At 36.1% G+C, this 27,554-nt stretch overlaps 1 protein-coding gene across 2 annotated transcripts in view; it reads left to right on the plus strand.

Moving 5' to 3' along the window:
- Positions 1–27,554, plus strand: part of Mnb (minibrain) — a 92,667-nt gene that overhangs the window by 57,427 nt on the left and 7,686 nt on the right. For both annotated transcript variants that reach the window (XR_013085379.1, XM_076813055.1), the window contains exons 3-6: positions 25,326–25,494; positions 26,497–26,664; positions 26,756–27,042; positions 27,115–27,261. Coding sequence is in view for 1 of the 2 variants with exons in the window: in XM_076813055.1 (XP_076669170.1) it covers positions 25,326–25,494; positions 26,497–26,664; positions 26,756–27,042; positions 27,115–27,261 (771 nt within the window). In the remaining variant the exon portion in view is untranslated. The remainder of the gene's footprint in view (positions 1–25,325; positions 25,495–26,496; positions 26,665–26,755; positions 27,043–27,114; positions 27,262–27,554) is intronic.

Consider the following 27,554-nt stretch of genomic DNA (forward strand, 5'->3'; position numbering starts at 1 on the left):
TCGGTCGTAAATTGGTAGGTGCACGGGTCCGTTCTTATATGAAATGGAGTGTAGAGGGGGATAGAGGGCGAGAGAGGGAGAGAGACTGAATGCAGGTGTCGCCCACGCGCAGACACGACGTGACGAAAAGCGACATCATGCATATCCCCGCCAGTTTTAGGCCCAATTTTTCCAGTATATAAAGGGGTACGTATCTATGCTCCGGGGCTCGTGTCTACTTAGTCTAAAGTTCGTAGATGATAGAAGCATTAGCAACATCAGGTTTTATTCCCCTTGAAGCAGATTATACATCATTCCGGACAGGTGAATTACCTAAAACACAAAGCAAAAGCGTTTTTAAACGATTTATATTAGCTTCGATCCTCTGTATGTTTGAGGAGGTATATTTGATGTACCGTAAACTGGGGTGACTTTTCCCACTTTTGAACTTGAAATAACTTTTTTTAGCACTCCTAGTGCGCTAATTTTTTTTTTGAAAAATACTATTATAGGGTAGATGGCGTGTAGATTTAAATAGGCTTTTAAAAAAAAATTTTACTTAAACGTACGCTTTTAAAATGCCAAAAACATGGTGGGCAAATTGACCCACTCAGTTGGGGTGTCTTTGTCCACGTCAAATTTTTCAGTGAAAACGTGCCTAAAACTCATTATTCAGTTATGATTGAGCAATCGTTCTTATTCTAATGGATACATAAGACTAGTATTATCAAAACATATGTTTTTAAAAAAAAATTATTTAAAAAAAACACTGAAGTGTTCGTTGCTGAATGTATGTTTGTTTCTTCTTACTATTGGCTTCTCCTCCGACGCCGAAATACATGTCTGTGCCCCCCATTTTTTGACGAATAAACCCCTGAACTTATTGTCGAGGGTTTTCCGGGGAATCTTATAAACTTCGACGGCTTTTCTCCCCGACAAACCTTGTTCCGTCATTGCTTTTAACGCCAGCTCTAATTTTTCGTCGGAATAATTTCGGTACGATCGACTTCCAAGCTTAGGTTTATAAACTCTGGGCATCTCCTACAAAAAAAGGATAAAATATGTGGATCATATAAAATATTTAGCATCGTGTAACAATTTTGTACGAGATTTTAAGGTTTATTTTCTCTCAACAACACAAAGTTCGGAGATCACAAAATTCACGTGGAAAAAAAATTTTGTTTGTGTAATTTTTTACTCTGACTGAAAAATTACCATATGATTGAATTCGCTATTGTTTTTTTTTCGTTTGACCTTGAAGAATTTATTGCTTATGATTACAAAACACCATATGTTCTAATTATTTCACAATAAAATAAAGTAAAGTTTTTCCGAAAAGTGGGCAATGTCACCCCGCCGGGCAAAGTCATCCCAGTTTACGGTATGTTTAGTTTATGCTTGGTTTATGTTTGGTTCAAATCTGTCAACTCCATTTTCACCCGCTTCCACCAATTCAATCGCCTTGAAAAAAAGTAAAAAATATATAAAAACTGTTTACTAAAATTACCCAGTCATAAATAAATATAACTCATAACCAAAACTCTAAACGACTTGAAATCAGCCTATACACCCAAATAAAACTTGGACACTAAAAAGTAGGAAATAAAGAATATATAGAAAAACTTTTTACATTAAACGATTTAAAACGCACTAAAAACTAAAAAATAATTTTTTTCTTGTGCTACAATTTCGATAGTGTTTTTTCACTTTAAATAAAATCGTGGCGTGGGATATTTCATACCAGAATGTGAATCAATTTAATACAGCACCACGATTTTATTTAAAGTAAGAAGGCAACATTGAAATTGTAGTACAAGAAAATAATTATTTTATAGTTTTTAATGCATTTTAAATCGTTTAACTTAAATTTTTTTTATATATTTTTTTATAATGTGTAAGACAGTCTCTATCTTGTGTCGGAGGCAAAATTTTGATAAAAAATTACTACAATTTTTATGTTGCTATATACGATTTTTTCTTGTTTTCTGTAGGAAAAATATATTTTATCTTTTTTTAAGAATTTCTGTTAAAAAGGCGCTCCCGACACATTGTGGGGAATAGTTTTCGAGATTTTATGTTCACGGTTGTGGAAAACGTAGGTTGGTTATGGAAAATAGGTAGGTAGCTTATGGAAAATCGCGTTTAAAGTTGGACATACAGTTTTATTGTACTTTACGCATTAAGGGAGTATTCTAGTCTAGATAATACTCATTTTTGAAGGTGATATTTGGTAATTAATTCTGGAAAACCTATCGCACCTACAGCGCAGGCGTTTCGCACACATATTTAGTAGTGTTTGAACTATCAACACAAATTTTTGGAATGCTTTATATTGAAATTTGTACAAGTTACACGTCGAAGCGCAGGTCATGTCATCAAAAACCGGCCCTCTTGGGCGCACGAATTGCGGCCGTCCTAGTCATCTGAAACGAAAGTACCAAAGATGTTTTTAATCTATATGAGTGTAGTTATCGCCCAAAGTAGATGTAACCAATTCCGGACATTGTTACCGAAATCGCAGCTGCTTAAAAATTGATATTTGATTTTTTCGACGTTTCTTGAGCTAAAACCAGGTGTGGGGGAGGTTGTATTAAAACTATTAATATAATTCTAGTTCAGGCTATAGGTACACATTCACTTTGAACGTGTGTAAAATTTTAGCTCAATCGGTCCATTAGTTTTGAGAAAAATGTGCGCCCGATCTAAAAAAATTGTTTCGAGAAAAACGCGTTTAAAGTTACTGCAGATAAGAACTAATTTCTGTAACTTATCTCTAATCTGGCACACCAGGACCGTAGAGGAAGCCTTCCCCAACTTAAAAAAAATCATGTTGGGTAGCTGTCTGTTCTCTGCTGGCAGTCATAGCCTCTTTAGAGCCACGCTGCAGCCTTAAGCCCCTATAACTCTGGGAGTTTTTCGAATTTCGCCTAAATATTTTATGTACATATTTTCGAAACCCTAAACTATTAGATAATCAAAAAAAAAAGAAAAAGAAAATCGAATTTTTGGGTAGAATACCCCCTTAATAATTGCTACTTACGGGTTTCAATCGATGCCTGGTCCATACATTACATGTTTCTCCAATAGATTAAGGACTTCTATGACATAGAATCTATGTCCTCTCTTTTCCTTCTCATTTAAAGTCTGCCTTCTTTCGTCGCAAGTCAGGCACGGCGATCAGCGGAAGTTATGCGGATATTGTTTGAAGTTTGGCTCCATTCCAGAGCGATTGGAGCAATACCTACACATTTTGAGAAAATCCTCCGAGACATCTTTCGAGGAGTTCTGCATTACGAGGCATAGCTAACATATCCCGCGACTCCCTGACTTCGCATCAGGTTCATCCGCACCCCTAACTAACAAGCTGATAAACCATATTCCTTGGGAAACGTCCCTCTCGCCGGCCTCTAGCGTTGCTGCGGCCCTGGCTCACCAATACCAATGAACTTGTGTTTCAAAACCTTCTTTGATCTTCAACTATGACAACCAACTCAATCATCGTAGCGACCGATAAGAATTCCTTCTCTCAAAAAGTGGAGTCAGTTTCCTTTTCGTTCTTCCAAATTGGCCTTCAAATCCACTCTCTTTTCAAACATGCTGTCTTTCTACTGGAGCGGATGATGGCAGCGGAGTATTCTACTTTAAGAATACTTTGTTGATAATTGTATATTTGTTTAAAATGTTAAACTCTGTATCTTCCTCGTCGAAATAGTGTAATACCTGTAAGTAAAATGTCAACACGTTAGGAATAGGGGAGATCGGGTATGGTTGTCTCATCTTCTAGTTTTAATTTTTTTGTGGGTTATGACTGCGGGGAAGTTCAGTCAAACTTAGATTAATATAAACTACCTACGTCCGGCTTTATAAAAAAAATTGGTCCTGTGGATTTTGTCAACCAGATTAGGAGCTAGCTAATTCATATTATTTGCAGGAACTATTTTGTGGCAACATACCCCGAGGTCGGATTGGTAGTCAGAGTATCTGGATAGCTAACAAGGGAACATCCTGCATCCGGAATTTCCAAAAATTCTGAAACTTTGTGAATTTGTAGAGAATTTGCCCACGATTAGAACGCAATTTTTGTTTCCTGCCCAAATTCACTCTAAGGCGGTGTAATTGATCCCTGAAAAATCCGGTTATTTTCCGATTTTGTGTTATAACTCGTGAACTGTAAAATATTTTTTTTTACCAAATGATAGATTTAATTAAACGAAGTAACTTTTGTCTTGAAACTTTTTTTCTTTCTCTTACAGTTCACGAGTTATAACAGAAAATCGGAAAATAGCCGAATTTTCAGGGGTTGATTTCACCCCCTTAGAGTGTATTTTGGCAGCAAACAAAAATTGCGTTGTAATCAGGAGGAAATCCCCTGCATATTCACAAAGTTTCAGAATTTTTTGAATTTTCGGCTTCGGGATTTTCCCTTGTAAGTTTATGAATAAAAATTCAATTAAGAAAGTAATATAATTTTTTATTGTATTTCTCACAATATCGCGCTAGAGTGCGGTAATTTATATTATAACCCTTTGCAATCCCTCTTATTGTGTAATTGCCCTTTATACCCTCTCTTGCCGCACGTAAAATTAATTCCGGGGGCACCTCACCTCTTCTTCCTATAAGTTTGCGGCACTATTATTGAGAACTGTCGCCAAACAAACAAGAAAATAATATCACATGGCAGATACAGCAAGTTACACCGGGATTAGTTGTCACATGCGGCAAACACCTAATCCCAAATGTTCTGTGACAACTTGCCCCAAACTGTCAAACAATTTCATCTCCCTAAAAAAAATTAAAAAAAAAATCATTACAGTAAGTTAGAAAAAAACTCTAAACTACGAGAATAATGCAACAATGTTATAGTCAATACTAAGAAACAACTTATACAGTAATCGCCCGTTATGAGTCCGTCAAACGGGGCTGGCGGCGGACTCATAGTGGGTTGCGGACACGGTTCCGCGCGGCCAGTGGCTGTTTCCTCTCGCTGGTTGTCCGGTTCTCCCACTCTCGTCCGCAGGCTTCCAAGAAACGGTGGGGATAGTCGCCGGACTCTCAACGAACGGAAAAAACGAACTCATAACGAGCGATTACTGTACTTACTTGATAGAAAATAGGCGGAATTTAGTTCGAGCGCAGGAAAACAAACAATGACACATTGTGTCTCCGTGCGACTCCACAACCACTTATATGATGGGGGAGGAGACGGCGCACAGTGGGACGAATCGACGTTTAGGTAGGCATTCAGTTCATTTCTTACATATTTCATCATTTAATGAATATAATCTAAGATTACAGGTAATGTATTGTACAATAAATACAATAATCATTTTTTTTCTCGTCGCTCTTTTTAATAATGGGACTTGAAGAATCCCTTCATGTTGATTTCCATATATATGGATCGGGGCTTATTAATAAATTATTTAGAACATCTTGATTTGTCATTTTTCGGCTGCTCTTTTTGCGTATAATTCGCAGTAGTTTTTAAAATCATTATTTCGGGCGTTCTGGGCTTCCTCGGTTAAATATTCTAAACAAAATTTTAGATTTCCATTTTTAGAAAATGATCAGCTTTTACACATTGGAATAGTTTTAGTTAGTCTTTTTCTTGTAATGAAAAATATAAACACTTATATTCTATTGCCAACTTAAGATTTTTTGTTACCATTTTCGTATTTTTTAACTTTAAATTACACTAATTGAGTAATGTTCAAATATAATAATAATGAATAATATATGTTGGAAGTGAATTTATTAATAAGCCCCGATCCATATATATGGATGTATATATATGGAAATCAACATGAAGGGACTCTTGAAGTCCCATTGTTAAAAAGAGCGACGAGAAAAAAAATGATTATTGTATTTATTATACAATATATTACCTGTAATCTTAGATTATAATCATTAAATGATGAAATATGTAAGAAATGAACTGAATGGCTACCTAAACGTCGATCCGTCCCACTGTGCGGCGCACAGTGGGGCAGATCGGGTCGAAACGCGGCACGAAACATTTTCTGACTGAAATCATATATTTATCGTTAATTTTTTCACTTCATTTAGTTAGGACGTATACTGGTGGTCCTATTGACAAAGAAAAATTAATGAAATTTGTTTATTTAAGGTGGAATAGTACTTTTTTTCCGAAAATTAAGCAATCTTTATGAATTTTTTTCTATATGAAATTGAAAAGCTAGAAAGATGGGGATTGTTGCAAATGAAAGAGCACTGTTTGAGAGTATTAAAAGAATTTTTATTAAAAAAATTGCACCCTCCCTCCCTTCGCTATAATCGCTCAAAGTTGGTCATTTGCGGTGCCGTAAATTCCGCCTTCTATGGTTATCTGGAACATAAAAACAAATCCAGACATTAAACTTTATTACATTTTGTTTTGTTGACCGAGCCGATTCTTAAATTTCGCATTTAAAACAACATGGCGGACTGTCAAACTGTAGGTATCGATTTTCGGCACTGAAAGTGTAGGTTTGACAGTCCGCTATTTTGTTTTAAATGCGAAATTTAAGAATCGGCTTGGTCAACAAAACAAAATGTAATAAAGTTTAATGTCTTGCTTTGATTTCATGTTTCAGATAACTAAAAGGCGGAATTTATGACATCGCAATTTTACTCATTCCGCGAGGGACCACATTTGAGCGATTCTAGCGAGGGGGGGGGGGGCTTTGTTTAATAGAATTCTTTTTAATACTTTCAATCAGTGATCATTCATTTGCAACAAACCCGATCTTTCTAGCTTTTCAATTTCATAAAGATTGATTTTAAAAAAATTCATAAAGATTAATTTTCGGACAAAAAAGTACTATGTCCCTTAACTGTATTTGTAAATATAATAAAATTGGGAAATTCAGTAAGGTATAATTCCAAAAATATCAGAGATATCGAAATCAAATTTGGCACACTTCAGATACATACCTCACCACTTAATCCCACAAAAAATTAGTCGAATTAAACAAGCAACAAGACTATAAATAACAATACTATTTCTGAAGAGTTTCCAGGTTGTGCTCTTCAGAACCGTGTAGTCGCGTTAAAAATTAACGAATGTGAAAAACAATCATGCTAATTATGACCCAAATGTGCAATTAACTACCTGTAAAAAAAATTTGCAGTATGGCGATATTTTTGTAAAAGGACTTAGTGCCGCGTTTCGACCCGATCTGCCGCACTGTGCGGCGATATGCTTACGCATCGCCATGGTTTGTTAGTACTATTGCGAGATGAGAAGAAGCGCGACTACCCGCAAGCTAAAATGTCACAGGGGCAAGGGGAATCGCCCGCTCGCTCCACCCAATTCCTTGCAACAAAGTCCGCCGCGTAACGCAGAACGCGAACGAAACAAACCACAGCAGCCCGCGGATATGGACAATCGCTAAGGCCCGAAAAGTAGGACTTCTTGTGAGGGGATAGGGTGGAGCTATCGCGATAGTCGCCAATCGACCACCCCCTTCCCCTCCATTAGACGAATGGGATTCCCTTGTACGGACCCAGCGAGATGGGTCCGGTCGGAAATTCGACTATTCAGTAAAAGAAAGCCACATTCCAAGTGTCGCCAAGATAGTTACCCCTCCGGACAATACATCCCTTTAAGGGGAGGTTCTGGTCTAAATGTCGATTTTTTTTTATTTCATTTTTCGAATGTTCAACCTTTTAGGAAAACGTGTTTAAAAGGATTAGTTGAAATTCGTAAAATTCCCGAAGTTATAGGCATTTGAATCGCGGCAAATGCATGGGTCACAACCGGCCACTCGACGCTTACGTAAAACTTTAAGGGGAGGTTTTGGTCTAAGTGTCGATTTTTTTTATTTCATTTTTCGAATGTTCAATCTTTTAGGAATACGTGTTTAAAAGGATTTGTTGAAATTCGTAAAATTCCCCAAGTTATAGGCATTTGAGTAGCGGCAAATGCATGGGCAACAACTGTCCACTCCGGCGCTCACGTAAAACTTCAAATGCGTTTTTCTCGAAACAGTGTTCTCAAAACGGTGGGACCTGTATCTTCAAAAGTTATTATCCGATTCGACTGAAACTTTTTTTATTTTGGAGATTATTCTTTTGGCTAGGGGGGGGGACTAAAAAAATTACAAAAAGTTGAAAATTTATAATTTTCAAAGGCGATGAAAGGACGAAAAATACAGGGAAAAGTGATTTCAAACTTGAAGTGTCGTTATTTTCTCAAAAAATTGTAGTTTTTGTAATTTTTTTAGTTCCCCCCCCCCCTAGCCAAAAGAATAATCTTCAAAATAAACAAGGTTTCAGTAGAATCGGATAATAACTTTTGGAGATAGAGGTCCCACCGATTTGGATCAATTTTTTGACCCCATGATTTTAACGACTCCCCAGTGCCGTCTGCAATGATTAATTATAAAACAAAAAATATATTTCTATAATCTAAGACATCCTTAATACAGTGCAACAAGTCCCATTCAATTATATATAGTAGTTTTCCTTTAATTAATTCCTAAATATCACCTATTTTTTTGGGCTCTAGACCAGAACCACCTCCCCTTAAACAATATCCTGATTTCCAGAACAGTCCCTTTTTCCAAATTCCGAGTGTCGCCAAGATGACTCCTCCTGATATCACCTTTCCCAAACACCCCCTTTCTGCCAAATTCCTCAGGCTCGCCTAGCTCACCTCCCATTCCTTCCAATAACCAAGTTAAATACCGGTCCCAAACGAAGGGACAGGTCATTCGTAAACCTAAGACTAGTCAAGTCACAACGCCGTTCCGAATCGACACTGTAAAACTTCTAAATTGTACCAGTTATAATAATAAAGAACCAGCAGTTATTAAATCGGAGTTACCTCGACGACAGAGCGAGCGGGCGATTCCCCTTGCTCCTGTGACAATTCAGCTTGTGGCTAGTCGGTCCTCTTCTCATCTCGCAGTAGTACATTCCTCTTGTATATAGTTTCTTTGATATAGCGGTTGTGACAACCTACTCGTGTCACAACCATACCCGGTCCCCCTACGTATATTCCACTATATATTCACTAAATGCAAGAAAGTACTAGCTTGAAGTGCCGCTTTAGACGCATGTTCCGCAGCTGCTACCGCACGCGCAAAGAAACTGTGGCGATTAGACGATGAAGATGGCTGATTGTGACTGCTTACGCATTCGCTATTAGCTTTCGTTTCATCAACTGTTGCGCGTTTAAGGAGCTTCTCCAGTTTGTCTTGCTCATCCTCGGAAATGCACGGGAACCGCGTACTTTCAAATTCCGGATGCGTTAAAGCGGCCGGGGCGGAATTGCGTGACTCCGGTGTGGTGAAATTCAAATACACTGCGAGTCTTGACTCAACGAAGCGCTAAGACGCGTACTTATGGGTTTGCAATATTTCCACTCCCTTTCCGCCAGTTTCGTCAATTTTCGACGTAAAGAAACCAAACAGGGCAAAAGTAGAAGCGCCATAGAAAATATTGTCGCCCTGTAGAATATCAATCACCTCCGCAATTGGCGCTGTACACTCTAGGTGTTCTTCTAAATATTGGTAATCACTTTCCTCCAACACAGTTTTTATCCCTAAAAGTCTTGTTACCTCCGCCATGTTGTCCTGAAATTTTACAATTTGTCGGGGGATAGTCATACGAAGAATGTATGTAGGATTCTTTTTGCAATTTGAGCTAACTCACAGGGATCGCAAGATAAAAACCAGTTTATTAATAGGATGGACAAAAATATAATAGAATAAAGTAAAATATGCACAATGGTTTATGCTTCGGTTCACGCCACCGTCGACGCCGATCGCCTCTTGTCGCCGTTGCGATCTTCTTTTCCTTTCACCATGGGCTTCTCGACTCACTCATCTCAATCTCTCGATCCTTCATGTATGAGCAATTGTTTCTTGTATCAATTCGGCGGATTTTGGCCTTACCGCTGCTTTCCACAACGTGTTGCATTTCTCCATGACGTCCCTATGACTGGCAGATAGCACTGCGTCGTCATTAATTGTGCGTACCATATTTGCTGTAATGCACAAATTGAGGGTATACGCGGAACAGCGAATATGGCGAGGCAGTAAATGAAGCGTATTAACTGCGCCCAGTTGCGTAGTGTCTTCGTCGCTGGAGGAAGAACTCGAACAATCCCCTTCATCTTCCACGGCAATGAGAGCTAGACCAGGGATCCGAACCGCCGCGTAACCCTTAGCCGGTTAACCAAGGAAGGTTTCTGTAACCCATACTAACCGCGAGGGAACGGTTCTTAAATTCTAGAAAGAACCGAAGTAACCGGGTTAACCCGCTACGAGCGGGTTACTAGTGAAATAAGACAGTCTAGCCTGGACTAGACAGTCATTTACGGCAAGTCAGTGATATGTGCATCTACAGGCAATACATGTTCAGATCAAATGAATATACAGTGTTTAAAATATACGAGTATATAATCCATGCAGGATCGATTAATTTTAGGGGGTTGTTAGAAACGGAATTTATACTTCATTTCATAAACTTCAAGAATTACTCAACATCAGTATCTTTTAGCATCGATATCTTCTACAGCCGTGTCGTGTACGCGTTTCGACTTATAGCTTCCATTTTCTAGCATTCGAATATTTTCGACACCTAAACCTTAGACAGTAGGCAAAGGTCCCGTGATCTGGTCGACAGTCGGTCTCGTCCGTGCGGCAGGTACTACCGAAGCACCGAACAACCGGGTCCTAAACCCGCACAGTGTATCCCAGGCCTTCCCAAGTAGGGGAAAACCACTCCTGAAACACATGTTTCGGTTCTCCCTCCACCGCTACGCCTTCAGCTACGGTGGGATGATTTCTACTACCCTTTCTCCGAGGAGACAGTAACGTGTTGGGGCGCTTTAGGGTGAAAGTACTAAACGTGTCAAGTTTTTATAGGAAGTTTCATAATGACTTAAAACTAGTAGGAACAATTAAAATTTAAACTAGCATTTCTAAATGACGTAGAAAGAATTAAAAAAAAATTATTTTTTTAATTCTTTCTACGTCATTTAGAAAATTATTTTTTTAATTCTTTCTACGTCATTTTGAAAAAAAAAAATTTTTTTTTTAAATTTTTTACGTCATTTTGAAATGCTAGTTTAAATTTTAATTTTTCCTACTATTTTTAAGTCATAATAATAATAATTTTTTAATTCTTTCTACGTCATTTTGAAAAAAAAAAAAAATTTAAATTGTTTTACGTCATTTTGAAATGCTAGTTTAAATTTTAATTTTTCCTACTATTTTTAAGTCATAATAATAATAATAATAATTTTTTAATTCTTTCTACGTCATTTTGAAGAAAAAAATTTTTTTTTAAATTTTTTTACGTCATTTTGAAATGCTAGTTTAAATTTTAATTTTTCCTACTATTTTTAAGTGATTATGAAATTTCCTATAAAAACTTGACACATTTGGTACTTTCGCCCTAAAGCGCCCCAACATGCTTCCTAGCGGCGTTACTGTCTCCCCGGAGAAAGGGTAGTAGGAATCGTCCCACCTTGGCTGAAGGCGTAGCGTTGGAGGGAGAACCGAAACATGTGTTTCAGGAGTGGTTTTCCGCTACTTGGGAAGGCCTGGTCCAGACGGTGTGCGATTTTAGACCAAAATCGGCTGACAGCACAAATCGTGACCGATTTCAATTTTTTTTTTTTTTTAAATACTCGTAAAGGACACAGCAATAACGGAGCACTGCAATAAAAACCATATCTGTTGGTCTAATTTATAGAAAACACTATTTAGCATAACAGATTAAAGATATTAAAAATTATTTTTTTACAAATTTAATATTAGCTGTAAAATAAAAAATTTTCTTTACATTTACAAAATTTATGTTTAAAATAAACTGCATAGCTGATTTAAATATTGTATTTTTAAATTACATTTCAATTTGATTATTTTTGATTTTATTTTTAATATATAAATTTAAAAATAACTTTTTAATAATTGTAATTCGGAGTAATTAGAATCGAATATTTTATGGTAACTAATTTTATAATATAATTAAATCAGCTACACAGTTTATTTAGAACATAACTTATGCGAATTTAAAGTAAACTTTTATTTTATAGTTAATTTTAAATTTACAAAAAATTAATTTTTAATATCTTTAATCTGCAAAATTTAGTTATTTATGCTTTTATGTTATGTTATGCTAAATAGTATTTTCTATAGATTAGACCAACAGATACTGGTTTTATTGCAATGCACTGTTATTGCTGAATCCTTTAAGATTATTTAAAAAAAAAATTATTGAAATCGGTCAAGATTTGCGCTGTCGAGCGACTTTTATCCAAAATCCTACACTGTGTGCCAAGTTATTCTTTGACCTCGTATATTTATTACTATCAGGTGCATGCATCACCCTACCAGGGAGTCTCCGATATTAAAATAAAATTCATCTGTATTTGGAAACCTGGTTACAACTATGTTTTTCACCGTAACACTGTAACCGCATTAACCCGGTTAACCGGATTACTCGGGTTACAGATGAATTCTGTTACCCGGTTAGGCGGGTTAGTCGACGATACGGCGTACCGAACCGGGTACGGGTTAGGGTTCGGTTCCCTGGGCTAGACAGTCTTCGGACGAACGCCAAACGTTTTGAAAGCCTTCGCAAAGTTACTGGCATTATCTGTGATCGTTGCCACAATTTTGCCCCTAACAAAGAACACTATTTGATTGATGATGGAATGGCGCAGATTTTTTTATATAGATCGAAAGTATATGTCACAAAGGTCAGAAAAATGTAAACTAAAGATGCTCCCAAAAGCTGGTCTGATCTTGAAAAATCGACAAAGGTGGGACCGGGGAAAGAAGAAAAATGAGGGAAAGAGAATGACAAATCTCTGTGTTCAAATTTAAATATCTCTATTATATGAAAATACATTATAGTAAATGAATGATAATAGATTAATGATAGATAGTAATTAGAAAAAATTAATGATAATAAATAATAATACTACTGATGTCGCACAGTATATGTGTGATCTGTCGATCAGTCTTCGCAGTGACACGTTTAGACTGTCTCGTTGATCAAGGTACGAAAGAAACAGTGTTCGCTCGTTGCAGTCATTGTGAAATTTATTATTGCTTCAATCACTTTTTCAATGCAATGGTTAATATTACCCACTGTTGTGATTTCATTAGTATTATCATTTATTATCATTAATTTTTCTAATTATTATCTATCATTAATGAATTATCATTCATTTACTATAATGTATTTTCATATAATAGAGATATATATATAAATTTCAACAGACAGATTTGTCATTCTCTTTCCCTCATTTTTCTTTTCCCCTGTTCCACCTTTGTTGATTTTTCAAGTTCAGACCAGCTGTTGGGAGCATCTTTAATTTACATTTTTGTGATCTTTGTGACAAATACTTTCCATCGATATAAAGAAATCTGCGCGATTCCATCATCAATTGAATAGTGTTCCTTGTAAGAGTTAAACCGAATTCTGCATGAATACTGTGCAGCAAGTCAGTGATTGTAGCAAACGTATGTTCACCGGCAAAGCGGCGGCACGCTAGAGTCACTGATCTCCTCATAACTTGTTGAAATCCAGTGTGCTGTTACCCCAAAAAAGACTTCGTCGTCTTCCTGACCAACTGTCTTCAGTTGTGCAGACAAATGCAACAGAACATTTTATCGACGTTTCTTCCCAGTTTGTGGCGACTAACTGCATTAATCTTTCCACCAAGGCTTAGATCATCGAATATTTCCCGCAGGGATTCATCCTCCACCGCCTTCAATGGAATCATTGTACGAACGGCGAACTTGGCGACATTCATTTCGAACCGATATCGTGTCACAATCCTCGTTTCTTCGTTAGTTCGCAGAACTCGCTGATGCTCCTTGCTTGTTTCTTCCCGATTCCAAAGAATATGCTTCAAACGCGGTAGAATGTTTTCGCTTCAAATGCGGGAGAAAATTCGACGTCGATGTTATCCGTCCTTGGATTTCAGTTTTTTCGGCAAAATTGGCATTGTCCGGTAATGCGTGTGTTATTGCATTTTCCTGAGCAACTGACAAGGGAAGATCCCCAACCCGGAAATTCAAAAAATTCTGAAACTTGCGAGTATGTTGGGAATTTCCTCCCGATTACAATGCAATTTTTGTTTGCTGCATAAATTCACTCTAAGGGGTGTAATTGACCCCCGAAAATTCGGTTATTTCCCAATTTTGTGTCAACTTGTGAATTGTCAAATATATTTTTATTTACCAAATGCTAGAACTAATTAAAAGAAGCAACTTTTGTCCTGAAACTTTTTTTCTATCTCTTACAGTTTTCGAGTTATAACGCAAAATCGGAAAATAGCCGAATTTTCAGGGGTTGATTTCACCCCCTTCGAGTGAATTTGGGCAGCAAACAAAAATTGCGTTGTAATCAGGAGGAAATCCCCTACGTATTCACAATGTTTCAGAATTTTTTGAATTTTCCGGTTCGGGATCTTCCCTTGTGAGGAATATTTCCCGTTTAAAATACTAGGCATGCGCTGCTGGTCCAGAACTCCACTTGCAGTCTATGTCGACGCGTGGAATGGATCGGCGATGGAAATGTTTTGCACTTCGCGCTCACTGTCGCTCGTTTTAATAAAGTTTATATGCACTCCACTTGATTAATAAAGTTTAGGTAATTATTTACAAGTTTTCCATTCCACCCTCACCGATTTCAATGATTTTTGGATATGTTGTCGGGGACACGATTCTGAACAACTTTTTCCAATATATGTTACCGCCGATCGGCCTTCGTTTCCGAGATATTCGGGAAAAACTGCTGCTACTACTACAATGTATTCTGCCGTATATATGTAACGAAAGTATACTTTCGTTAATCCGAATCTTGCCGCGCTCCTCATGCTTCGCGCGCCTTTTAATGGACGACCGCTAGATGGAACGAGGGGAGATGGGTATTACGTAATAGAGCACATGTACAAAGTATACAAAAGGATATTATAGATCGAGTAAAATAAATAGAGAAGCGAGAGTTGTAAACTTTAATTGTCGTTTCTTTGTTTACAGGTAGGAGTGTAAATAATGTAAATAATTGTTGTAAATTAGCGAATAAAATTTTAACCTTTGTGTTTACAGAGAAACATATTTCAGTTTATTTATTCATCGCTAGCGATAATAATTAAGGAGCCTTATATATGTCGGAGAATAAAAAAAAATAATGAATAAATTTAATTAAGATGTATCGTTTATTTCGTTACAATGTTTACACAGGGTTGAGCAAATAGATAGTCGAACTTTACAATATATTACTAATGCTATTACTAATGACGACATGAAGTCATGAATGATTGAATTGCGAAATTATTTTGGCGCCAATCGAAAACGCAAGCGTCAGACTGTTGGTGGGCGCTTGAATGTAGTCTCGGAAGGGAAACGGAAGTGGTAGTTTAGCAACCGGAAAAGGTTGATAATTTGAATGTGAAATTTAAAAAAGGAAAAAAGGGATGTCATTCCGAAAGAGTTCGTCAGCAAAGACAGTTCAATTTTCCCATCCCGAGAATTCATTAGTTTTCGTTTTAAATAGTGTCATAGTTCATAATTTTGTTAAAAGTAATTTTCTTGAAAGTACATTGTAATAACATTTTCAATTCTTGTTAAAAATCGAATAAAAATCAGACGCTTTTCGAGGAGAAGGGCCAACGTAGACCCCCAATCGCCCTCGGAGGTTTCATCTTTTCCCCCATTTCCGACATATATATACCTACCTGCAGTACGCGTCCGTGGCAGCGTATGCGCCAGCATGGGACAACACAAATGACGAAGCTGACCTTCGTTTCCGAGATATTTGCGAAAAACTTCTGTTGATTTATTCCGGGCACAACGCATTCCACTTTCCAACTTGCCCCGGGTATTAGTATTGGTTGGGGCCAGATCAGCGCGGGGGGCGCGCGCGCCCGTTCGCGGGCGCGTGAAGCATGGTGGCGAGCCGATATGAGTCGGGGTGTTGACGGACATCCGCAAGTTTCTGATTCAAATCTCTAAAGTCACATCAGTTCACTATTGTGCTTTACGCGCCCCCCGCACTAATCTAGCCCCAACCAGTACTAATAAGGTAAATGTCCCAATACCTGGACATTTAAGGTACGGCGGACACGCGATTGAGAATTTTGCAGTTATACAAGTCTGTAGCGTGCGTAGCATCGAATTTTCGAGCGGAGTAGAAGGCGACCAGGTATGGAGGTACCTGATAAAGTTCAACTGAAGGTTTCGTGACTGTTGGATTTGCCTGGCGACGAAACCTCCCTTGTTCTCAGGGCCCGGGGTTTTCCCAAATTTGTGCACGCGGTGCGCGTTTCCTGCGATTCTGGAAGGAACGCGACCCTGGTGGCATTCGGTTAGAAGGACTCGTGTAGAGCGGTTGTTTCTTCGCCCGCTCGATATTTTCCCCAAAATAGTTTTTGGGGTTAAAATAAACCATATTTCTTTGTTGAGTTTATTAGGAAGTGTAATTTATTACCACCCTCGCGTCTCCCACCTCAAGTCGATTTATATAAAAACGATTTTGCAATTGCATGGGGCACTGCGTGTACTTCATGATTAAAAAAAAAACAACTTGTTATTGAATTGAATAATTTTGTAAAATATTGAAAATTCATAATCCTTACAATGGCCCAATACCTGGACAGCTTAACTAGTGTGTCTCGGTGTCCCGATTTTACTGTCCCATTACCTGGACACATGATGAAACAACAGCAGTTTGGATATTTTCTAGGGAAATTAAAAAAAAAATTAACACAATAGTTTTTCCTATTGGCATATTTTTTTCTGTATAAATAATTTATTCGAATCAGTAAAAAAACTTGAGTAAAAACAATGTATTATTGAATCACTAATTTTAAGGCTATTTGTATTCGTGTGTGACACGCGAATTTTACACATAAATATTGAATTGTATATTATCATTAAAACAAGATAACAAGAATACAAAGTAATAGTTGCTAAGGTGTTAAATAATGATTTTAATATTGTGTCAAGAATAACACGTGCTTATTTCACAGTTTGCACACATGGTCAGGTTTAGGGCCGTATCCGAGATTTCACTGTACCAGTAGATAGACACGAGAATAAAAAACTTATAAGAACTTTAATTTTAATCTGCTAATCAAAAAAGAATACTACGAGGTACCATTTTTCTAAATATGTATTAGTTGTATACCAATATACTAAATATTAGTTGTATACTAATATACTAAACATTATTAATAATATTCGCTTAAGAAAAAGTAGAGGCTGTGTAGCAAATCAGATAAGAGCAATACTGAAATAGTGTAAACTGGAGAGTTGAAGAAAATTTATTTTTATTACGAGTGTTACGAGTTTACTAAAAAAAAATATGTACATGAATATATTTTATTAAATATCTGAATAATTGAATAAAATAGTTATTTTATGGATACAGCGAATATTAAATATAATAATCAGTATTATTTACACTAGTGTCCAGGTACTGGGACGTGTCCAGGTATTAGGACATTTACCTTACCCGGGACAAGTTGGAAAGTGGAATGCGTTGCGTCGGAATAAATCAGCAGAAGTTTCTCGCAAATATCTCGAAAACGAAGATCGCGCGGCGGTAATACGTACAGGAAAAAGTTGTTCAGAGTCTTGATCTTGACAACATATCCAAAAATCATTGAAATCGCTGAGGATGGAATGGAAAACTTCTAAATAATTACCCACTTATTTAATATTCTTAGATAAATATCTTATTTAATAGAATATTCTAAAGATGTTCTAAATATGAAATAATACTTCACTACTTATAAGTAACTTATACTAAACTAATTATAAAGTGTAATATTAAAAAGTTTTGAAACGGTTTGACAACTCTGTTTGGACCGTCACTACTGTAGGTGTTCCCCCTCCACTATGCGTAGGAAAAAGGGCCCCTCTGTGAGGGTAGCTCAATTTCCCCCAAACTGCTAAAATATTTACAACGCGAGTGCAAAGTAGCGCAATATACGTGGCTTCTGACTGTTAGTGCCGCGCGAGATTCATATATATATAGCCATATATTCTGCAATTATTTATTAAGGGGCTATACATACACCTAGGAGGCGAAAAAGTAGGACGGATTTGAATAATGTTGCTTTCGGTGGAGAAATGTTTTTTTTTTCAAAGAAACATTATGTACATTAGAAACGTCATAATTTTGTCTACAAAACGTGAAATTTTCATTAAAAATTTCGGAGAAGAAGCTGCGTGGTAGCTGTTTCCGTACAACAGTCGATTTTTTTAATTTCAATTTGTCGCAAGAGGGTGAGCATTTGAACATAGAAATCGACTTTATGACTGAATACATATTGATACATATGCACGCCATTTTAATAATAATGTGGGAGTGCGAAGACTGTCTGATTGACAAAGTATGTTTGGGCCAGAGCGATTGGGATCGAGAGCGGATGTTTATAGTAGGATATCGAATGCGTCAGGGGTGTGAGGTTTGAATGGTTTCGTCGAATGCATGCGGAGAGTTTGGGTGACCCGAGTGCGTGTCAAGAGTGTGTGTGTTGTAAGTGTGAATCTCGGGGAGCGCAAGATAAGAATGGATGAAGTCAGTCCTGCAGAGTCCGTCGAACGAGAGGCATCATCGCCTGAACCTATTCTTTATAATAAATTAGCCTTTTTTACTTTTCCACGAGTGTGCAGTTTACTCCTGCCCTGATCACCTAACATCCCTACAATAATTTTTCCTTTTTTGATTCGGATGAAAAACAGTGGTTTGGTTGAACTGGTTACCGCAGACGCCTTTTCTGAAAAAACCGTTGTACGGAATCAGCTACCGTAAACTGGGGGAACATTGGCAGGTTTCTGAAACATTTTGTGATATAATATGGGCAAATTCCACTTACGTCCAAATCGTCCGTGATTTTCATTAAGCTAGGTTTTCCTGTGCGCGACTGAACGCATCGTCACCAATTTCAAAGTCGATTTTCTCGAAAATGAAGCGCGATGTTAAAAAATTGTATTCTATATTTTCGTCTTATTTTGGCCTGTGGAATTATTACCCCTCTAGAGCATTGACTATCAAGAGACTAATAGGTATCCACCCTGTATAATAAGGGGTCGCATCCGTAAGTTCCTGGTTCACATCTCCAAACTAACATCGGTTCGCTACCATGCTTTACGCCCCCTCCCCCGAAATAATCTAGTCCCAGCCAATACTAATATCCAGAACAAGTTGGAAAGTGGAATGCGTTGAGTCAGAAGAAGTCAGCAGAAATGCTAAAAGTTTTTTTTTTATTAATATCTCGGAAACTAATAAATTCCCGAAGTAACAATTTTAGATTTGGGGTCCGCACACCCTTGGGGTCCCGCCCCGCAAACTTCGTATCGATCGGCCACTGTAACCATTCGGAAGTACAGCCAAAACTATTATCACATTATAAGGCACTGCTTTCAAAAAGTTTCATGCAGCCACGAAACTGTATTTTACAGACGTATATTTGCGCAACGCTTTTTATCCGTTTTATGAGCTTAATCGTAAGTTAAGTTCGTACCTATAATTTTGTAATAATTCAGAAGCTTATTCTGAAAGCTGGTTAGGTCTAACAAATATGAAGCTGAGGTCACCTGTTTTTTTTTTTAAATCACTTAAAATATACCTTTACTGTAAATCACCATACTTAATTACTAAAATCTGGGCTTTATAGTAAGAATGTGGGTATGTAAATAAACAGGTATGCTTTGACCGTTGCAGGTAGATAAGACGCACCGAAAATAAATTATCGGACACTGGAATGATTGAAACATAATATTCACAGTATTAATTTTATGATTCTGATTTAAAAAAATAAATGAAACCTCAGTCGACATGCGTCGCCCTTGTCCATTTTTCTGCTACATTAAGATGTTCCTTATGAAATGTCTCCATCAATTTAAAGTGAGATAATCACACAATATGTAGAAATAGGTGTACTGTGCGGTAGGGTGTGTCAATTTTGTGGGTAAATTTTAAATTTTTGAAAAATATAGAATAACTAGTGACAAATTAATGCTGTTTTTATTTCTGAATCTGAAACTATCTTCAGAAATTAATTTGAGTGAGGTTTAGCTGCTTGAAATCACAATTGAAAAAAAAGTGAAAATTAAGTAAGATTTAACTACAAACTACATATTCATATACTGTTTAAGTCTTGCTTACATAAAAGCATGAAAATGAAAATGAAAATATGTGGAAATTAGTGTTTATTACATTCGCATGAAAATGAATGCAAGTGTGTATTTATTACATTATATTAAATGAAAATATATGTAACTTTAGCAACAGACCTAGCCACATGTCATTTATGTAGTAAATTTAATGCTATTTAACAAAGTCCACCAAAGAAGCGACATCTTGTTTACCTCTGCGATTCATAAGCTCAACTATTAATTTTTTTAAAAATAATTTTCGTATAATTTCAAATGAAATCCCAACTGGGTAAATAATGTATTACACAAAATTTAAAGGTAGTGGTTAATTTTAAACCTGACATTGTACCGTTTTCTTAATAGTCGTTTTTAAAATTAAAACATTCAAAAAATTGGCACACCCTATTGTGCAGGTAACCAAGCCTCGGGTCGGGTTGGGAAATTTGCAACCACATAAATATGTTCGAATAGGTACTCGCGCTTAGTGCGGGATGCGCCGTTTACAAATCGACGTGCGTTACGAAAAGTAGCACGTTTCAATTTTCTTACGAAAAACAGCACGTTTGCCTTCGTTGTTAGAAAACTATCACGTTTCGGTTTTCGCTGCAAAAACTAGCATGTTCCGTTTGGAGCGATGAAAAGCAGCACATTTGGATGGTTGGCATCGATCGCGTCAACTTAAATACCTGCCGACGCGATTTTTATTTAGTACTAGGTCGGAAATTTATTAAACATTAAAGTACCGTACTTAAATTATGCAGATTAAAATTTCCATACGTGTTTCCTTTTGGAGATTAGAGGGAGTTATTATTTATTAAACAATATTTTCAAAAGATGAATTCTTCGATGCGAAATGCACTTGAACGATTTAAGGGGTGATGCTCAGTCAGGAGGCCGAAACAGGGTGGTCTTTGGAAATTTTTTACTCAAAAGCTATAACACATTTCTCAAAAAATCTTTTTTCCTTTTAAGGATTGCATCTGGTACCGTGCATCGTAATTTTTTTATTTAAAAATATTTATTAGTAACTAAGTTATTGTCCATCACTCGAAGGTTCTCTAAAAGAAAGGCTTCTGCGGTGACCGCTGCTGCTCGAAAGTCTGCTGAAATAAAAAATTCAAAAGAATTTACTTATTATATTATATTATCTAGTATTTGAACGAAGGATTTTTCGAAATATTGATTTGGGAAAAAATGGCTGATGTTTAAAGTAAAAGTTTCAATTTTTATCATAAATCATGCCTGATTTTCATTAATTAAAAGAAAACTAAGCATCGGATAAAAAAATCCTTCGTTCAAATACTAGATAATATAATATAATAAGTAAATTCTTTTGAATTTTTTATTTCAGATCGACTTTCGAGCAGCAGTGGTCACCGCAGAGAGCCTTCGAGTGATGAACAATAACTTAGTTATTGATAAATATTTTTAAATGAAAAAATTACGATGCACGGTGCTAGATGCAACCCTTAAAAGGAAAAAAGATTTTTTGAGAAACGTGCTATAGCTTTTGGGTAAAAAATTTCCAAAGACCACCCTTTTTTCCGGCCTCTTGACTAAACATGACCCCTTAAAATAACCACGCGTCGAAGCGTGAAAGTTTCTGCAGTAGAACCCCAAACGTGCGAAACAGGGTAATGTCCTAGTTTTCGCCGCAAAGTACGAAATGTGCTATTCTTCGTGGCTAAGCAGTCAAATATGTTAATTTTCGCGGCGGAAGACCAAACGAGCTAATATTCGTGAGAAACGATGGAATTCCTTATTCTTTACGTGGCAAACTGAAACGTGCTGTTTTTCGTAAGAAAAATGAAACGTGCTACTTTTCGTAACGCACGTCGAAATAGTGTCGGCATACCTATGCGACGTATCATCGTATCCAGTACCTAGTCTGAAAGATGTTGTAGAGAGAAGTTACGTTTTCTTCATTCAAATTTAAAATAAAATAAAATATTCTTTCGGTGTGGTAATCTATTATGTAATGTTCTCCTTATTTTTAGACTTTTACATCTGATTACACCGTAGAATATGCAGAGACTTCTATACTTAAGGGGTGACCCCACCCTGAAGCTACTAACAAAAGACTAAGTTAGGGATTTTTTGTTCGTGTAAATAAAAATATAGGGCTTGTATTTTTTTTATATAGTTTGGAAGCAATCTTTATTTTGTTAGAAGACAATTTTTTTATCAAAAATTGAAAATGGCTTTCCGGAGCACTGCAAAAAAAAAATAGCTCACACTCCCGGAAATGACTGGATGATCTGAGAAGGAAATACAAAAAGCAGGGATCGAAAAAGTTCTGTAACTCTCGGTTTTAAAACAAATTCTGTTAGAACTTATATGTTTCGTTTAACGGAGGTCACTCACAAGGGCAGATCCCGAACCCGAAATTTAAAAAATTCTGAAACTTTGCGGATATGTAGGAAATTTCCTCCTGCTTACAACGGAATTTTTGTTTGCTGCCCAAATTCACTCAAAGGGGTGAAATTGACCCCTGAAAATACGGTTATTTTCCGATTTTCTGTTATAACTCGTGAACTGTAAAATAATTTGTTTAATAAATAAAATGATAGATCTAATTGAGAGAAGTAACTTTTGTCTTGAAACTTTTTTTTTGTCTCTTACAGTTCGCGAGTTATAACACACAATCGGAAAGTAGCCGAATCTTCAGGGGTTAATTTCACCCCTTTCGAGTGAATTTGGACAGCAAACAAAAATTACGTAGTAATCAGGAGGAAATCCCCTACACTTTCACAAAGTTTCAGAACTTTTTGAATTTTCGGGTTCAGGATCTTTCCTTGTCAGGTGCAAATGAACTACCAATTGTTTTGCAGACAACACTTTAAAAATATATATTTCTATATTATTTTTTACGCTGAACTGAATTATGTAAGAATTAATACATTGACAATTTTTTTTCAAAATTTAAACAAAAATCGAAAAAATTGTTGGATTGTAAAGTCCATACCCTTATCTCTTTATTGTCGTATACAATGCAGGGTCAGCGTTTTATCTTGCAACCCGCGCTCGCGCGAACTTGTAAAATGGCAACAGCGCCTCACGGACGCATCCCACTACAACCATGCTCCGTTTCGGCGGGCGTTCGGAGAGCTGCCAGCGACCGCTGGACAGCAGTGATGCCCGAGCTTCGAGAATTTTGGGATGGTCTCTTTCAAATTAACGTCGCACAGAGCTATTCAGAATTTCCCGGCCCGGGTTGAAAATTTTGGGGCCTTTTTCGTATAACTTTTGAACTATAAAAAATACTGGAATGCAATTTGCGCTGAAAATGAGAAACAATTATTTCCTCTTAATGACTGATAATTTAACATATTTTACGTTTACTTAATTTTTTAACCATATTTGTTGTAAAAAGCTTTTGCAAACTGTTTATTTGATACTGTATTTAATGCTGTTCTTAAAATTCGTGGGGTTGATAAACAATAGGCTAGTTGTTTCTGTATCATTACTTTCAGAAATTGAGAAATTAAATTTTTATTCAATTATGTGTTAGTTCTGCAGACCTCACAATCTATTGTCCTGGTTTTCTTTTTTGTGATTTAATCTATTTAAATTTAATTTAAGGGGTAACTAATGGGACGTGTCTTTGATTGTAGCGGTGTTTGAATTTTTTTCTAGAATTTTTGTGTCTGAATGTCTTAGCTACTCAACGCCACGCCTATATCAGTCTCCGTTAATGTCATTTTTTGGAACAATGCGCCATTATTGTGACATTTTCACGCAGGTGACGAGAAATCTCTCCGTACAAGTCGACATTATTTTCAAACCTCATTAGAGTAATCTGGGGTGCGAGTGGTAAACCGATCATAAAAGCGCGCGGCTCGATTACCTGGGCGGGGAAATTCCCAATAGCTATTTGCGACGTTAATTTGAAAGAGACCATCCTAAAATTTTCGGAGCTCGGGCATCACTGCTGTCCAGCGGTCGCCGGCAGCTCTCCGCTGGGCCGGTGCATGATTGCAGTGGGTTACGTCCGTGAGGCGCTGTTGCCATTTTACAAGTTCGCGCGAGCGCGGGTTGCAGGATAAAACGCTGACCCTGTGTACAAACTGCAGAACAATTTCAGCTGGAAACCGACCCGACCCGACATGTAATTTCGGGTACTCGGACACCCCTATGTAGGAATAATAAATTCATCGTTTGAAGACAGTTATTTACGCTACTGTAAGCAATGTCTGGCGTTGATTTTTAAAATGCATAAGAAAATACATACATCTCATTTGCAATTGGGCCTATAAGGTTTATTTTAAAATTTTAGCCTGCGTAAATTCTAGCTTTTGTGCAATTGGAACGAGAAAAGGGATAAAGTCATAAAAAAATCACAGAAATTATTGCTATCTTAAATTTAACAAACATACACATTTTTGGTAAAAAACTTTAATGAAAAAACATGCCCAAATCTAATGCTTACAAGCATTTGGCTGATGTTGTTTTGTTCTTATTCTTTGTCACGTTTCACCTTCCTTCCCTCTCGTCTTCTTTACATTCTCACGTGCTTTTAGCTTAAGCTTGTCTCCTCCATACTCTTCTTTTTTTTTACATTATTATTAGAGATATACTGATTAGTGGAGCCGAGTATCCGGTCACTTTTGTAGTCGGCGACTAGTTGACTTATCGGGGTCCGATTAATCGGCTAGTCGGCCTAATCGGTACATCTTTATTTATTTATTATAATTTTTCCTACAGTTTATTCCATATCTGTTCGTTACATTTTTCTACCTATTGTATTGGGATCTTTTGGACTGTATTATTCCTCTTCTAAGGTTTGTGTCGTTTTCTCCGTTTCCTGTTGCTTTTTGCTCAACTGACATACCTAATTCCTTTCGCAAACGGTTGTTACTTGATTAAAAAAAAAAAGGAATATATATATATATACATACACTAGAAACATTCTTCGAAAATGTGTCAAATAATTCGAAAAACGATACACAAAATGACATACTCAGACGTACATAAAAAAATTTCCTTTAATTTACTTTTCTTGTCGCTTTCTTTCATCTGATGTAAGAAAAAGATACATACGTGTAATATGCAATAGTGTTGAAAGTGATGTTTGTGTATTAATCTCTATTTAATTGAAGAATGTAAAGTGTAAGACAGACAAATGTATATTCGACACTTTTTTTAAATAAAATTTCCTAAATTATATATGTATCTATTTATTTTACAAATTTTACTTATACTAATCATTTACAGGTTTATTATGCTAAGAAGAAGAGGAGGGCGCAACAGATGCAAGGAGAAGATGGTTCCCATAAAAAGGAAAGAAAATTGTACAACGATGGCTGGGATGACGATAATCATGATTATATTATCAAGAATGGGGAAAAGTTCCTCGATCGCTATGAGATCGATTCGTTAATAGGTAAGATATTATTTATCACTACATTTGTTATTGAAATGGCTACTCTCCATTAACATTAGAATATTATTTTTTATTTCCCTTAATCTATTAAAATTTCTAAGAGATTGTTTGTGACAATAAATAAATTCTATACACTTTTTATTAATAATAATAACAACAACAACAGCAGCAACAACAACAATAATACTAATAATACTAATAATACTAATAATACTAATAATACTAATAATACTAATAATACTAATACTAATAATACTAATAATACTAATAATACTAATAATACTAATAATACTAATACTAATAATACTAATACTAATAATACTAATACTAATACTAATACTAATACTAATACTAATACTAATACTAATACTAATACTAATACTAATACTAATACTAATACTAATACTAATACTAATACTAATACTAATACTAATACTAATACTAATACTAATACTAATACTAATACTAATACTAATACTAATACTAATACTAATACTAATACTAATACTAATACTAATACTAATAATACTAATAATACTAATAATACTAATAATACTAATAATACTAATAATACTAATAATACTAATAATACTAATACTAATAATACTAATAATACTAATAATACTAATAATACTAATACTAATAATACTAATAATACTAATAATACCAATGCTAATAATACCAATGCTAATAATACCAATGCTAATAATACTAATACTAATAATACCAATGCTAATAATACTAATACTAATAATACTAATAATAGTAACAATAATAATAGTAACAGTAGTAATAATAGTAATAATAGTAATAATTATAATTATACATCTCTTCTAATATTCATACAATTGGAATCAATATATATATTTATCATAGATATGTAAACCTATTTAATAAATGCTGTTGAATGAGTATTCGATTCAATTAGTTTTAGTACAATTCTTAATGGGAAATTTAATAATTATAAGAATTCACATTGCTTCATTTGTACTCGATTTATAGGTAAAGGCAGTTTCGGCCAAGTAGTAAAAGCGTTTGATCACGAAGAGCAAACGCAAGTGGCAATAAAAATTATCAAGAACAAAAAACCTTTTCTAAATCAAGCGCAAATCGAAGTGAGGCTATTGGAAATGATGAACAGGGCGGATACCGAGAACAAATATTATATAGGTTTGTTTCGTGTAATTTCAGTCGTTTCGAAACTAACGATATTGTCTCGTGACTTGGACGATACTATGCAAGGAAATTTTTCAATTTACAGTTAAGCTAAAGAGGCATTTTATGTGGCGAAATCACTTATGTCTGGTATTCGAACTGTTATCGTATAATCTGTATGATCTACTTAGAAATACGAATTTTCGAGGAGTGTCGTTGAACTTAACAAGGAAGTTTGCACAGCAACTGTGCACTGCCCTTTTGTTCCTGTCTACACCGGAATTGAACATCATTCACTGTGATCTGAAACCCGAAAACATACTTTTGTGCAATCCCAAACGAAGCGCGATAAAAATAGTGGACTTCGGTAGTTCGTGCCAGCTTGGGCAAAGGGTAAGTGTGAAACGGCATCCAGCAATCTGTTAACGCTCACACGACTAGCTCTAATATTTCCTTTATTTCCAGATATACCAGTATATTCAGTCCAGGTTTTACCGATCACCCGAAGTCCTATTAGGAATACCTTACGACCTTGCGATAGACATGTGGAGTCTAGGATGTATTTTAGTTGAAATGCATACGGGAGAACCTCTGTTCAGTGGGGCCAATGAGGTAACGAACACTATGCTCCGCTTAAAAAATTCCTGGACGTATTCTTTCCTAACGTATCTTTCACCTATAATTTCTAATATATCCAATAACGTTGCACAAGTTGTAATTACTAAACGAAAAGTGTGGCAATGTGTCAAGATTTCTTTTCACATTTAATATTTTATAATATTCTACCTACTTTTCGTGACACACTTAACACTATTCCTACCACGACCGGTCGAATGACCGTTTTTAAAATTTCGATTAGAATTTCCTACGTAATTGAATCGCCTTTAAACTTCACGACTTTTCCT

Source organism: Andrena cerasifolii, chromosome 1 (assembly GCF_050908995.1).
Source record: "Andrena cerasifolii isolate SP2316 chromosome 1, iyAndCera1_principal, whole genome shotgun sequence".
In the NCBI taxonomy this organism is placed as follows: domain Eukaryota; kingdom Metazoa; phylum Arthropoda; class Insecta; order Hymenoptera; family Andrenidae; genus Andrena; species Andrena cerasifolii.